The 16,468-nt window shown below is 44.6% G+C and overlaps 1 protein-coding gene across 1 annotated transcript; it reads right to left on the bottom strand.

Moving 5' to 3' along the window:
• Window positions 1–1,702: 1,702 nt before the first annotated feature.
• On the bottom strand, window positions 1,703–16,245 carry s1pr2 (sphingosine-1-phosphate receptor 2). The gene is made up of 2 exons (XM_068337299.1): window positions 15,830–16,245; window positions 1,703–4,722 (listed from the first exon to the last, which is right to left on the bottom strand). The coding sequence occupies exon 2, from the start codon at window positions 4,577–4,579 to the stop codon at window positions 3,464–3,466; it is 1,116 nt and encodes a 371-aa protein (XP_068193400.1). The 5' UTR covers window positions 4,580–4,722; window positions 15,830–16,245; the 3' UTR covers window positions 1,703–3,463.
• Window positions 16,246–16,468: the final 223 nt, after the last annotated feature.

Genomic DNA, 16,468 nt, shown 5'->3' with positions numbered 1-16,468 from the left:
TTATCCAGGGTTTAATGTGTTTTATTTACAAATATTTAATTATCTTGTCAGAAACAACTAACTCGATGTACCCCTTCTGTATTTTTGTAGACGGCCGGCAAAGCGGAAGCAATCTAAACGCTGTTCACCGACGAACAATATTAGAATACATTTTTGAGTTTGAGTTGGCGAATGTTTATTTTTGAACGTGTGCACTCACTAATGATTGATTTATGAAAACAGTAGTAGTTAATGCTAGGGCAGCATAACAGCTGTTGATTTACGTGTCACATGTCATTGATTTGCGTCCTTGTGTTACTGGAATGGATGTTGTTGGTGTAAATCCATCCAGATCGTGGTCATATTTTCCGCTTTAATCCAGGAGTTCAGTACTGTCAGTACAGTACTGAACTTTTATTTAAGGTATGAAGACATTTCCCCTCTAATCCAAAACGTTTATCGCTTCTAGCTGACCGGTGCTGAGTTTCATATATATTACACTATTTTCAATCACAGTACAGTATAACCTTAACGACTCTCAGATGAGTATAAATGAAACTTCCCACCAGTCAGAAGCATTTTGGAAAAGATTAGACCTGCATAGAGATTCAGTTCATCATTGAAGGATCGATTAAATGTTCGTTAAGTTACAGGCTGGCTACGTTTCTTTTTTTCCCCCTTCTCTATATATGTTTCATGTATGATGTCAAAGTTAGCTAATTTGAAAAAAATAAACAAAAAACAACTCACAGGAAAAAGGAGAAAATATTCTTGAGTTGCTATTCACCTCTTTCACCAGTAGATGTCACCATATCAGCGCAGAAGACTTCTCTGGGCCCCTTCCAGTGACTAATCATGCTACGTTTCACACACATCCAGCCTGACCACACCCAAAAGCAGTTTCCCCGTGTGAAATAAATTGAACATAAAAATGTATTTTTATTGAGCATTGATCAATCTTCTAAACGAACGCTTTGTGTGTGTGTAACTACTGTGGCAAAATGATTCAGCACTAGAAAAAGTTCGTTATGACAGTTTGCCCAGTATTCCAAACGTTTCTAATTTGTATAGAAATCCCCCATTTTAGTATTGTATACTTTGTGTGGGTATGCATGTGTGTGTATGTCAGCATACAACTACACCTACAGGTTTGATGTCATATCCTGCAGGGCACTGCAGAGACTTGGCAGACATCCCAGCAGCGCTGCCTCCTGGGGCTGATTCAGCCAATGTTCCCACCCAGGAATCCTGGATGTCTGACAGGAAACAGCCCCAACTCTCCCAAGGCCACTAGAAGTTAGCCTGCTCACTCACCCTACCCTCGAGTCTCCCCCCTCCTTACCCAAAGATCTCCCTCGGGGCCTTTCTTATGCTTCTCTCAGACAAACTATCTTTCAAATAGACATTCTTGTTCACCACACCCCAGTTTCAGCCCCTCTGCCCAGCTTCCCATCGAAGCCCCATCTTGCTTCATCCTCCCAAGTAACAAAATAAATTTTTTAGTTGAGTGGGTCACGATTAATAGCTAAGAAGTATTTGTGTGTGTCGTTTTCAGGCTTTCATGTTGAAGCTAGTGTTTTCCTGACCTTGTCAGAGCATGTTTGGATTAAATGCTGCATTTTGAATACTTCTCATATGAAGGCACAAAAGGAAGGCATCTCGGGACCTGCAGACATAATACAGCTGTAATTACAATTAAAACAAAACTACAAAAGGATTTCTTTCAGTATTTCATTTATTTTATTAAAAAAAGGAATGCACTTAACAAAAAGTTTATGTACCTACATTAGTGTTTCAGATTGTACCAATTAACAGAGGCAGCGTGCTACTGGACACACAAGGCTATTGCACACAGGACATTTCATACAAGACAAATCATACAAATCATACAAATATACATACATACATAATTACAAACATACAGTTATTCATGTATTTATCATTAAAAAAAAATCATTAAGTCAGGCAACACAATGAAGTGACGTGTACACAGATCAAAACACCTCTCAATCAGAAAAAATGTGGGGAAAGCAAACATCAATGAAGCTGCCAAAGTGCTTTTCACCATTTTTACTTGGTCAACTGAATGCGTATGTCAATTAAAAATACTGAAAGAGTGAAGTTTTAATTGTGTGTTGACAGGAAGAGGGTTCATCTAACCCCAACAACAGGAACTGTACTATGAAAAACAGGACTTCCTGTGGCTAAAGGAAGTTGTGTGTCGTAGGATGCAAAAGAATAAAGATGAATCTGACCTCCCAGGAGGGCTGATCTCTCCTGTGCATCTGAAACCCTAAGCCTGTTTTCTAGTGGGCGGAGGGGTCCTCAGGAAAGATGAGACACACCTACATCCCTTTATGGCTTGTAAATTCACCTAAATCCTCTCCACAAAGTCTTGTTCATGGTGCTATTTAAGACTTCACAGTGAGAGTAACAAACCTGTTCATCCCACTCTGTGCCCCTCAATGACTTGGTAACTCAAAATAATGGTCAAATAATACTGTCAAAAATGGAGCATCTGCCCCAAAACACTTCATACATACATTCAGCCTAATTCTCCCAGAGGAAGGCTCAAATAGAGTCAGCACACTGCTGCTATGTTGCTACAACACTGTCAGGACACCGATGCCATTCATCAAAGATGCTGAACAGCTGTCACTGAGATTCATCAGTGCCAACTGGCTTTTCAGGAAACGTGCTTTCTGTTTAGGCCTTCCCCCACGGAAACCGTTAAGATACAAAAAAGACAACAGTAAAAGCAAAAGGGGGGACAGATTATGAAGACAAATTGGGGAAGGGGTGTTAGTGATGGAAGCTGGAATATATCATACACATCATCACATACAAATTACAAGTTAAAATTTCATGCATTAAGTGTATGCAGATTATGTAAGTTTTTGTAGTTAATCAAATGGGTTAAGCGAGGTTAAATAGGGAATATACTGTGTAGCCCCGATTGTGTGGAGTGAGCGCTCAGCTCTGATACAGAGCTGAGCGCCGCTGCAGGTCTTGAAAGGCTTAAACAATTCACCTTAACTGTGATAGTATGCATGTTATATTTCTAGTTTGGATCTTTAATAGGGGTTTACATTTTTGAGAAACAAAAACAAGATGACAGGCTTACATGACAATGTGTGGCACTCCATTTGAATGATTGAGTACCTATGAAATAGCTATTTTCACATTTTTAAAAGTTCTCACATATAAAAGTGGTTCAAACGTTGTGTTTTTTTTTTTACATCTGCTGCACGGCGGACTAGTTTGAAAGCTGATTGTGAATTCACAGAAGTTGGATTCTAACAGGAAGTCTGCACTGTAGATGAATGTGTCGCAACCTTGCTAGAAATGTCAGTCCAAAGTGGGCTAGCTTGTGTTTGAACATCTCTATGTGTCATCACAGCCGCTTTACATAAACTTTCACACACACACTCGCTCGCTCACACACACACACACACACACAAGCATCCTACGTGTTAGCACCGTATCAGACGCAGGTGGTACAGTCTTGCATGATCGGTGTGGTCTGGTGTTCGTTCTTGTTGGTGCAGTGCTCCAGAGAGCTGGAGCTTCTTAGAGGCACCAGACAGCGGTCAGAGGGCTGCCCGCTCTGCAGCACCCCCCAGCAGCACAGCACACGCAGGAATTCCTTCCTCATGTCCTTGCTGCGGAGCGTGTAGATCACCGGGTTGAGTGCCGAGTTCAGAGTGGCAAAGCCAAAAAAGATGTCTGCTTTGGAGAGGATTGGGCAGAACTGTATCCTGCAGGCTGAATCTAGGAGGAGGATGGTAAAAGCAGGCAGCCAGCACATGATGAAGACACCCAGTACAATAGTGACAGTTTTCAAAAGAGCGTAGGCTGCTGAATTGGTGGCTTCCTGGTGACTGGAACGTACAATCAAATAGATTTTCACATAGAGAATGACGATAGAGAGGAGTATGATGCTGAAAATGGTGACGACAAAGAGGATGTACTTCTTGGAGTAGAGTGGCAAAACAGCAGAACATTCAAGGAGGTTGTTGATGCAGTTCCAGCCAATGATGGGAAGTCCTCCCAGCAAAATGGAGGTCACCCAACAAGCTCCTATCAAAAGGAACATGCGGCATGTTTTAGTGGAGCCGTACACCTTGACCTTGGTGATAGCAAGATAGCGTTCCATGGCTATCGCCAGCAAGCTGAAGACCGAAGCAGCCAGAGCGATGAAAGCCGTACCCTCCCGGATGAACCACTGTATTGGCATCAGATCGAATGTCCTTGACCCTGACAGAAAAATGTTGGCTATGTAGGCTGAGCCTGCCAGCAGGTCAGAAAACGCCAGATTACCGATGAAGAAAAACATGGCGGAGTGGAACTTTTTGTTGCGGCAGACGGCGATTAGGACCAGCAGATTCTCCAGGATGATGATGGTGCAGAGGACGATGATCACAATGTTGAGGGTCGTGAGCTGTTTTTTATTCTCTATGTGTTTATCCAGATCCTGGGGGGTCATGTTCTTAGCAAAGGCATAGTAGGGGTGGATTAGACTCTTGTTGTGGTACTGGGAATACTTGCTCTTCATGGTGACGGGGTGGCAGAGCACTGTGGCTTTGCGGCAGAGATTCATTCACACAACCGTTAATTGTGTTTGTTGTGCGGAGCGTCTTAGTCAATAATCATTTCCTTTTAGTAAAGGACAGGAAGAGGGCCTGGGCCAGGGGGGAGCATGCCCGTCCCACTGTCACGTCGAAGCAGCTCTTTGTGGATCACCTGCAGACAGACAGACAGACAGACACAGACATCCTGGGTTACTGGCAACGCTAGAGACGGAATGGCGACAAAGCAAATTTACATTTTTTTCATAACATAGCTCTCGGCAAAATTTAAGTCCTCTGGCAAAATAACTAGACGACGACCTGTTTTTCAGTGTCTGCAGCTGAAATGTGTTCTGAATCAAACTTGAAGAAGTCTGGATCGTATTAAGAGAAATACAAAGAGAGGAAGAACAGCAGCAGCAGTAGAGTGAAGCTTCAAGGCAAAAACCAATCAAATGGCTGTGAGGTGATCTTATAGATAAACACGGCATAATGAATTGTTTCATTCTGTCACATCCTAATCTAAACACCCACAAAGGCAACAGTTCCAGTCTAAAAGGGATAGGACGTAATAATTTACAATACACAATCTCAAAGATGTGCCTTTTTCTGGAAGGTGAACTTAGATCATCTGCAGGTGGAGGAGGGACGAGTCTGACACAAAGAGTTCCACTCACAATCTGGAGGAGACATTCCACTAACCCCGTCAGAGCACACCGCTGTCAACACATGGGTTTGGTCCAGGGAGAAAACCTTTCCACTCCGGCGAGCTATCCATTGAAAATTCAGAATAGCTTCTAGACGTCTTCACTCTTCCAACCAAGTCACAAACGCAGACAACAGACCAAACAGAAGCTTGAGAAGAAAAGGTGAGAGCTTCTCTCTTCAGGTAAAGACTTGATAAACCACTTGTCTGTGGCATAAAGCAAGTTTAGGCTCTCAACACAGTAAAGCTTTTCCACATTAAGCGTCTTACGGTGAGACAATGTCAATATAATTAACAAACAGCTTTATGTATAATGGTGGAGAAAAGAGTCATGTTATGGTCTGATGCACGCACGACGTAAAGACTAAACAACCCTAGTTAAAACCAAAATGAAAAAAAAAAAAAAGTTTGACCTCCTAAGGGTTAAAGTTTTATAAGAGCACACCCAAACCAATTAACAAAAACCTTGTGAACCACTAATGTGGTTTTAAATTGCTCAGAGAACCCTTTTCAAGGAAAACCTATAAACAAACCAAAACAACATGAAGTGGACTGTAGCTACGGGGGCTGAAAACAAAATGAAATAGGAACTCTGGAAATCTAATTAAAGGTGGAACCGGTGTCTTAAAACCTGTCCAAAGTAACAAGATCCCCTGACGGGCGAGCTCCAGCGGTAACTGGACGCTGATGCTTGCAGTGATTGCAGCTCTTAACTGAAGGGGGAAACTGGGAGCAAACTTTTGACTCCAAACCCAGGAGACTGAAAGATGGAGGGGGGAACGGCACAAAGCCATGTGAGAGGGCATGCATGTGGAACGGCATCTGGATACAAAGGCTGGGATCCTGGACTACACTGTGACGTCCACACACACACACACACACACGCACACACACACACACACACATTCATGTGACATGTTACACAGCACACAATTCTGCTCAGCATGCGGACAGAAATATATCTTCACACACACACAAGGCTGACTGTGACGGACATTCCCCTGCATTCATGCAGCTTTCGGCACACAGCCGCTGTTGGCTGACGATAATAACCGGCATACTGTTTCCTTGAGCAGGAACAAAGAAAAGCCTCTTTTCTGTGTGCAGAGTGTTGCCCTTCAGCCTCAATAATAGGAGAGCACACTTCCATTTGGCTGCAGCAGCAGCTGTATCATAACTGTATCTGTTCCAATCCAGAAATGTATTTATGGTTGAGTGCTCCCTTATCAGAAATGCTCTATCCACTCCTCGTGCCTTTTAAGCTCATTAATAGACAAATAAAAGGATTGAGTGTGAGCACGTGTGCCGCCTGCACCAGCATAATTCCATTTGGTTACGTTACTGCAGCCTGTAATGATTCTATGACTGTAAAAGCAACCCGACACAAACCCGTCTCACAGACTCCAGTCTGCTTGAGCAAAACCAGTCGCTTCAGCTGGGCCTGAACCGGGACTTCCTCTCAGCTCAGCCAGGACTGTTCTCATGTGCCTCTCTGGTCTTGACAGCTCAAGGTCCTCACCTGCAGTCCTTTGGCGTCTGTCATCAAGGGGTTTCACTGTGTGGGAAACCTGATAGGCTGGTTTGCCCACAGCACCATCTAATTGCAAGCCAGGCCCCGCCCCTCTACCTGCCATGTGCCTTTCAGACGTTTCCACTGTGATTGGCTGACTGGGAGTTCAGACTTCCTGCAATGCAACCCTTCCCTCTGAAGCCTTTGTCAAAGCTGTGCCCTGTGTTCAACCCAGACGTCGCTGTCACTTCCACAATAAGAACAACACGCTGTAAAAACATCAGTGCACCATGTCAACCGAAGACTCCTTTCCAAACAAATGCAGGAGAATAGCAACAAGGACGCATTTCAGTAGTCCAACATTATTTAAGATTTAAAAAGATTGTTGTTAGTACATGTTAAGTGTTAAGTACTGTAAGGATTACATAATGTTTTAGCAAATAATTTAAAAAGTGAAAGACTTTTAAAAACTTATTTTAAATATTTTTGAAAAAGCTGGACACCGAGACAGAAAACCTCTCGCCACCAAAACTCCATCCGGGTCTTACCAGTTGGAAAGGATGCAGAGACACTCCTGCGGTGTGACACACATTTTTCTAACAAAGTGTAATTAGGATTGTCACAGTGATGTTTACTTTGCAAAACCACACACATCGGTGACTTTTGAAGAACTACAGCCGTACTCAGGTGCAAACCGTATACAGCCCGGATTTCCAAACGCTCAAGAGGAAGTGATGCCTCGTTGCTGAAAGCTGACTCTTGTTTTCTCCTAACCCTGACAAGAAGAAAAGAGCTCCCCTCTCCATCATGGGACTGACAGTTGCACAAAGACTCAGGTGTTTTTCCCCAGAAACACCTGATAAGCCCCAATTAGCAGAGGGTCTTCTCACCAAAAAACCATGGCAACGCCGCCCATTTACACCAGCTGCTACCTGTAACACCCCAAACCACCAAACCCTCTTTCTTTGTAGGGAAGGTGAACAAAAGCCATGGAAACGACATTTCCGTACAGACACACTTGTGTACGATTTCACACAAACAGTTTAGTCTAGATAAGATGGACTGAAACTGAAAATGGACAGTTTACATTTCCAGCTTATCTATTTATGTTTTCCTGTTTGTTTACGTGGAAGAATGACAGAGATTCTTTGTGGTCTGAAATATCCGGTAACAGCTTTCTTCATCTGCTCGTCACGCTCTGAGCTCACAGGCGTGTGTCCACTTGTCTAAATGTCCAACAGCATTATGGCAGCAGTTATTGTTTCATTATGGATTAATTTGCTCATTATTTCCACAACATTTACTAAATAAAATGTAAAAACAGAAATGATCCATTGAACTGATTCTTTAAAGATCTTCTTTTGTCCAAATAGCTCTGTAAAAACCCTCAAATAACAAAAGAATTTAGAATAACTTCAACAGTTAAACAATTAGCAGTTTGATAGGAATCAATCCTTCAAAAGAAATCAATGGATTGATTAAGCGTTAGAACTCTATGACACCTGGAACTATTTTTAAAAAAATGGTATTCATTTGAAAAATGTTATTTAAAAAAAGCAATTCAACTTTTTCCATTTTAAGGAAATTTAATGACTTCCTGCAACGTATGAGAGACAACAGGAACGGCCTTAATCGTCTTTCCATTTTAAGAACAGCCCCAAATCCATCACGGACACACAGAACACATCTGCTGATGTGATTTGCTCTTTCCTGTTCCATTTTTACAGCCATTAATGAGGATAAAGGTCCACGTCTTATCTTTGCATTTTGGGAAACTGTAAACAGAGACACTCCACACCTTTCCTCTACCATATGCTCTTGTTACTCATCCACAGATTGAAGGACGGTGTGTGTGTGTGTGTGTGGGGGGGGGGCTGCAGCCACGATAATCAGCATGTGATCTAACTGTCAGTGAAGCTGAGAGCGACACGCTAAAGCAGAACATGCAAAAATCTGTTTCGACAGAAAATCGTTGAGCAGAAACAGGATATCATGATGTAAGAAAGTGTGCCAGGGGTATTTCAGCAGAAGTAAAATAAAAGGTGTGAATGTGACTTCATAGAGTGTAGGAGCTGCTGCTACTGGGAGGAAAGTCTGTGTGCAAAGCACAGCAATGTAGTCAAGTGTTGACATGTCAGACACACAGGAGCTAACTCAGCCTAACCTCCACCACAAGCTTTCACTGCTTCCAAGGAAGCCTCAATCCTTAGTAAATGACAACACTGAACACCCATGGTTGTTTTGTACACTTTCCTCTTTCTTAAACTTTATGAATATAAGTCCTTGTCTTCACGCTGACGGCCATCACAAGTCCCTTCACCCATGGTTCATTAACGCAGGCCTGTGTTAGTTGTTGCTGTTGAATCAGGCAGCCCTATGCGATCACGCTGCGCCACCACAGGATGGATCATGTCTGCTGACAGGTGGCTGCAGCGGTTCTACGCTGCTCCATCCATCACGGACCCCCAGGGCTCCACGTGTGAAATCTTTTCACATTAGCACAGGCCTATTGACTATTTGCAGTCAATTTGTGGCATCACTCCAGCTGCAACGGAGCGGACTGGAGCAATTTTTGAGCGGTTGTTGAGAGACATCCGATTCTCCGGCCTTGATGATGGGACGGAAAAAAATTGTCAACTTCAAGCCCATCAAATCTGTGTCATACATCAGCACTTCTCTGTAATCGTTCTGCGTGTGATAAATAAGGAACACAAGAAATGTCTACAACTTCACAAGCATACTGCAAGAGAGAGCTAAATGATGATAAGTGCGGTCATTTCTCTCACTGGTCTTGTAATCAAGGGGAAGACAGTGGCCTACGCTGACGGACGAGTGACGTACAAACAATAAGTCATCATTCGTTATTCTGATGCAATATTGACTCATAAAAACAATTGAATAAAGACTGGAAGTTTTAAGAAGAAGTAAGAACGCAAACAGACACAGTGGATTACAACAGTGTGTTTGCATCAGCAGCAAGAAACCTTCAGCAGTCGACATGCAAAGAGCAGAAGAGTTCCGACTGACTCGACGCTCCCTTTTGTGTTTTTCAATGTCGAATCGTGACTCCAAAGGCCAAAGTAACCCTTCCTCTCTCTTTGTTTGATATTCTGTTAACTCCATGATGCTCCACACACAGGCTGCTACATATTGGGAGCGTGTGTGCCCCCAAATTAGTAGGGGTGTATCAGTTAATTAGGGATTCCCCTTCTGCTTCACAGACAATCTAAGGCTTCAGTTTCAGCCACTTCAGACGGGTCCAGTCTGGCAGCTAAATTTAGTCAGAAATAAAAGCTGCACTTCTGTGTTTCACAATGATTCACATGGGTTTTTTTATTCTTCACTTCAGTCGTTTCGTCTTTGAAACTTTGTTCCATTTTATGTAATCACAATTTTTCTTGTAATACTGTAATACTTTCACCGCTTACCACTCCTGTCAACTTTAGCCACCAGCTTCAAAATTCTCCTTTTTATAACGTTCTATTTTGCATATCACCCCCCCCTTTCATACGTCTCCCTGATTTGCAAGGCTACATCGTCCTCGCTGTAACACCCCCATCTCTTCGCTTAATATATTTTAAACTTCACCACAGAGATCAAAAAAACGAACCCACAAAGAGGTGATTAAACACACATCAAGAAGGATTTATTTAGCACACATCTGGGGCAGACATGTTCTTACAGTCCCCTATTAAAGACTTCATTACAGCACCGACTCTGAAAACGGCTCCCAATTTAGGAAAAGCAGAAGCCCCACACAACTAGATTGCTTTCTCAGAAATGTGAATACATCCTGAATCTTATTTGTGAGAAATATTTTGCAAAGCCTCAATAATGATAATTCTAAAACAGCAGCTATAAAAGCCTTGAGTGAATTTTCCACGGCATGCATGTGCAGTTGTCCTGAGATTTTGTAAGTGCATAAAATCTATTGTCAGTCTTCACACTTTGCACGGAACAGTGGTACACCGCAGTTAAAAATGTTTAGCAGCAGGTTTCTGTGCGTGTACTAAAGTGTCAAAACCAGACTGCGTCTTTTCAGACAGACTCAGGACACACACACACACACACACACACACACACACACACACACACACACACACACACACACACACACACACACACACACACACACCAGCTGCTGTGATATCTGTTATAAGATATGCTGTAGATATCGGGCCTGTCTGGCCTGCGTCAGACACTCAGGTGTGAACGCATGATTCAGGTTTCAGTCACTCTACCCTTTTGCACACCTTCCCATGTTCTTCTTGTAACAATGAGGTCTCCCCTAATGAATGGCTTTGAACCCTCTTTTTGAGACATCTTTTGTCCTGCTGCCTCTGTCCTCTCCTACTCCATTGGTATACTTTGAACTCCACCCCGTCTCATGTTCTTGTGGGTCACTATGCATGTGGGAGTTGTGCTGCGAGAAAGAGCTTAGTTTATTTGTAGCATGGCGTGCCGACAAACACGAGATATGACAAACAAATATCGCGGTTTGTGCACCTCCGTAACAAAGTGGGGGTTTGCCGTGACACTCATGTTTGTTCCACTGATGTCAGAGTGATTTTGTGATGCATAGAACATCATTACTGGTACACAGCATGCCAAAAAGAAAAAAAGAAAAGAAGAAAAGTCAGAGTGGACGTGACAGGAGAAGCTCCGGCGACTCAGCATAGCACGACACAATGGAAAATGATACCATCTTTACAGGCTGACACAAAGCTGCCCTGATTGCTTCTGCCTCGTGCCCACAGATAAGGTGATGTAGTGATGGAGGCCCTCCATCACTACATCACGGTCCAGCATAAGAAAACAACCCCAGACTCCTCTGGCAAACACGGATCCATTAAACACAGCTCTGTTGTGGGAGGAAAAACACGGGTTGCCTAGAGAGGGAACACTGCTGTGTCCACATGCTTCACAGTTGTGCCTTAGTATTTTATACAGCTGAAATGTCTTCCTTTCAGGAAAAAAAAAAAAAAAAATCTAATTCCTCAAAAAGCTCTTTGGACTCCCTGGCACAAGGAGAGCCCTTCTTAAAATTGTGGAAAAACAGATGTGGAAGAGCAGAAACAAGGAGGTATTTAATGTATTGTCTGTTTTTCTTCATGGCAACATGACAAACGTTAAAAAAAGAAAAGACTCATTTTAGACTACTTGGCTTTTTATGCAGCTGTTCCAGGACTTATGCAAGGTTTTGGGTGGAGCGTCTTGCCAGGGAATCTTTTTCAACCAACAGCTCAGAAAGCAGCGCTGCTGCGTCGATCTTTATGAGAAAGGCCACTTGACCTCGGGACCCAGACGAAGCTCATCTCAAATGCACATATTGGACAAGCTGTCCTATTCATTTGAAATAAACTCACTCCAACTGTATCTTGTTGCTGCAGTGGAGTGTTCTGGCCTCTGACATGACCCCGTTTGTGCTCGAATGGAGGTTAATGTCAACCCTTCAACCCTGGAGAGACTTACAGGATAATCAATCTTAATAGCTTTTCCTAACAAAACAAGCGTCACAGTTTTGCTGTTTTGTTTTATTTTTAAAGTCTGTCAGTCATTAAAAAAGCTGATTAGAGAGCCAGACCAAGTAGACTCCGTTCCATTCACAATTAATGTCTTCAGCAGGCTCTGACTGGCTGCACGGGGCAATTTTAAAATCCAAGAATCCTGCATACTTATAGACTTGGGGAGCTGGGGTGTTGAAGTAATGCTGTTGAGTTTTCCAGCTGCACAAATAAAGCTTCCAGGAGAGAAGACGACAGCAGGAGGAGGAGGAGGAGGAAGAGGAAGAGGTCTCCAAAACCACAGCATCTTCATGTGTACCTGCTCCATGATTCTGGTCATTCTCAGAGCTGCAGGAGCACCGAAACAGACCAGAACAGGGAAACCACGACACAACCACACCAATTTGGGCTGCCACTAGAACAGAGTGTAAGATTGTTCCCATACTGTTAAAAAAATACCCCACTGTGTATCACCTAATGCACTGATTCCATCCAAACCCAGAGGAATAACCACAAACCTTGTATTCAATCTACTTCTCATTGTCACACAGAGGCGTGCTGCGTTCCTATACGACACCAGGAAGTATTCCTGCTCGCGTTCTACAAAACAATTAGCAGCATCACGTCTAACCCACGCCGTTCTCCTGTGGAACGTGGACCGGTCCGAGCTTGAAATGTGACATGAGGAAGAAGCTTGATCCCCACCCTAGAACGCATCACAAACCGCAGCATGCTGCTACAAGCATCAGCACCTGGTCATGTTTGGGGGGGTGGGGAGGGGGGTTCGAGAGTTTGTCCAAGTCTCTCAAGTGGAATAGGAATGTAACAGGATACTCTAAAGCTAATGGATTCTTTCAGTGGTTGAAGCACCATCCCAGAAATAGTCAGCGACACTTCTTTCTCTTAGCAAATATCAGCTAACGTAAATGTTTATGTAATAATCAGACGAGCATGACGGAATCCTCTCGCAACTCGGAAGGGTTGTTTTGAAAAGACGAGACAGATGGAGAGTAAGTGTGCATGTGTTACGTCTCTACCTGCCAACAAAATGCAGACGTGATGTTTAAGTGACCACCTATTTCCAATTACGCTCACGAAAAAGGGGCCAAACGTGGTGGACGTCCTACTTTATTTATCCTGATCCAAAGTCGCTGCCAGGGTTTGGCCGTGAATCATAACGCCACACGCTGTCAGCTGTGTGTTGTGACTTGTGCGCTTGAGAAGCTTGCGAGCAGAAGGCGTTTATTTTGCTCCGGCTGCCACACCCAAGGAAAAGTGTTTTCAGGCGAAGAGGGAGTACCAGCAAGAAGTCGTCACGTTACTACGACTATCTCAAAGTCCTAAAGCCACACATCAGGACCAGCCAGGTCTTCTTGATGTGACAGTGGGGTAGGGGGCGGGGGGGGGGTCTGTTCTGATGAAACACATGCTGACATGAGCGGTTTCTTTTATAACCAGGTAAAGGCCCAGGGGGGGGGGGGGGGGTTCAGGAGCACTCTGATCTCTCGGTGTTGTTACCCACCCAATCTGCCCTGAATAAAGTGGTGATTGCAGGCAACAAAAGATGACTCAGTCTCACAAAGGGGGGGGGGGGGACAAACCTTCTCGCTATTTCCTATAAGCAGACCGCTCTCAGGCCTGAGCTGAAACCCGAGCATCCATCAGGGATCAACACCACCCACCCACCCACCCACCGCCCGTCCCACCATCAACCCCCTAGTGGGCTGAGAAAAGTGCTGCAAATCCAGTTCCCACCACCGAATTACCATTCATTTATTTATTTATCCAGCGATGCACTCATACATGTATTTATTTGTTTGGCTCATCCTTTTGGCTTCATTTCTCACGCTGTCCCCCCCGGCAGTCCCCATTGAGATGGGGGTCCAATTACACACAGCCACAGAGCCGGATCAGTAACCTACAGATCCTGAACTCATGATGTCATAGGTTGCTGGACTGAAAAGAAAAATACTATGTGTGTGTCGAGTCTGAAGCCGTCCAGCCAATCAGATCGCACCGGTCACAGAAACGGGGGTTAGGTTCTCCGAAGCCAAGGATGGTGGATCTGTGAAGGAGCCTGGCAGCAGTCACACATGGAGGGGCGGTGGGGGGGTGTTGTGGTACAGATGGCTCGCCAACTGTACCATAACTAGTCTTCAGTCAGTGCAAGGCATGCTGGGAGAAGCACCTTGGTCCATTAACGCATGCCTCAAACAAACCGAGCTGGTCTTGCAGAACGCCAGCATCAATGGAACCTGCTGACAGGCCATCAGCGCTCACTGCCCCCCCCCCCCCGGCTAATGCTGCTGAGCCAGTTTCCTCCTCTCCCCCCACCACAGATGTTATCACTGGAAGACGTTTACTTGATTCTACCATCCTCATCTATTAGAGAGTTTTTTGCTTCTCAAACTGACAACTTCAGCTTTGGTGTTGAGATAAAACCACCGACCAGTGAGCATGACGCGTGCTGACTGAACCAGACCAACCACAGGGTGGGAGGTGATGGATTGGGGGGGGGGTGTTATCTGGGTAATAAACGTTAGTTCCTCCACCTTATCATCTTATCTCACGGTGATTTGAGGATTCACCCACAACAGGACGCCTCAGGACTGGACTGCTGACACCTGCGTATCCTCCTGTGCTGGGCTAACAACAAGCTGTGTAGTCAGCCTGATTTTAGTATGGGGGGGGGGGTTATGATGACCAGTAACTACCAGGACCGCAAACAATGACGCAAACTCAAATCCTGCAAATATTCCATTTACAATCTAATTCCAATACACAACCACAATCATTATGTTTGATTGTGTATAAAGTGATGTTCTGCACAAACTTTATCCTGCAGTCTGTTAAGATCTTTCTCTGTGCTGCTTTTCTCTGGGGGGGGGGGGCACATCTCCAGCCCCTGTGAGATTAACTCCGGTGCGTGGGGATAATGGGGGCTTTTGTCTTATTAATACATCTTTACAACACAATGCCGTCTTTAGTGTGACGGATGAACAAGCCCCAACAACATTAGAGGGGTCAGACTGGGGGGGGGGGGGGTGCGTTGGGCACAGCAGGCTGCAACGGCTCCGAGGAACCCCCCCCCCCCCGTGTGTGTGTGTGTGTGTGTGTGTGTGTGTGTGTTAGGACCCCTGTGAGGACACGCCTGGGGTGCGCGCAGCTCATCTCAGCCTCCAACACACACACAAAAAAAACTATACAGACAAAATATGATGCACAACCCCCCCCCCAACCCCCCCCATGTATGATCGACAGCTGTATCCCGGTTCATTAACGCGGGCGGCTGCGGGCTGAGCCCGTTTCTGTCTGCGGTGGGAGAAGCGTGTCGCTTCATGCGAGCGATCCTTCTGTCACCAAACATTTGCAGATCGATGCAGACGTTCACCTGATAATAAACGCGTCCGAGGTGTTTTTTTGTTGTTGTTTTTGTTGTTGATCGAAAGTTTAGATCCGCACAAGCACGAAGATGTACACTTTTAAAGCGAAGCCTACACAAGCGGGTTAAAAATAGATCCTATTGTTTGATTATTACTTGGACAGGGTGTCACTGACTTACCCCATGAGAGATCCAGAGGGCTTGGAGAGCAGCGAAAAGACTAATATTTTGTCTCCAAATGTCTTCACATGTGGCCACCAGCTTCCACCAAAATTCTGCGTCAAAGTTCAGCGCTTTTCTTCTCCGGCAAAGAATGACAATCAGAACTTTGGGTTTTGAGACTAGACAGCGTCCTGGATGGGCATTGGTAAATCCATACCGGTTTTGTGCGCCAGCGCGGAAAACGTGAAACACACCGGAGCGATTTTTCCCCACCAAAAAAAATAAATAAATAAAAAACCAGACTTAAGAAGAAACGAGCAAAACGCAAAGAAGACTTTAAAAACAATGAGCGCACTTTCTCTTTTGTCGCAGTAATCCAACTGTTCGTCTGATTGTCCTCAAGCTTCTGTGGGAACAACAGCTCCACGGGGCTGTGAAGCGTCACGGAGGCGCGCACACAATACGCGCTCACACACGCAAAACACACACACACACACACACACACACACACACACACACACACACACACACACACACACACACACACACACACACACACACACACACACACACACACACACACACACACACAGGAGAGACAGACCGTCACGTCATGTGCCCATCAAGAGTTGCGATTGTAGCGATGAAAAAAGTAAT

Source organism: Antennarius striatus, chromosome 16, assembly GCF_040054535.1.
Source record: "Antennarius striatus isolate MH-2024 chromosome 16, ASM4005453v1, whole genome shotgun sequence".
NCBI classification, from domain to species: domain Eukaryota; kingdom Metazoa; phylum Chordata; class Actinopteri; order Lophiiformes; family Antennariidae; genus Antennarius; species Antennarius striatus.
Note: the sequence above shows the minus strand (reverse complement) of the source record. Positions and strands in the feature narration are given on the sequence as shown.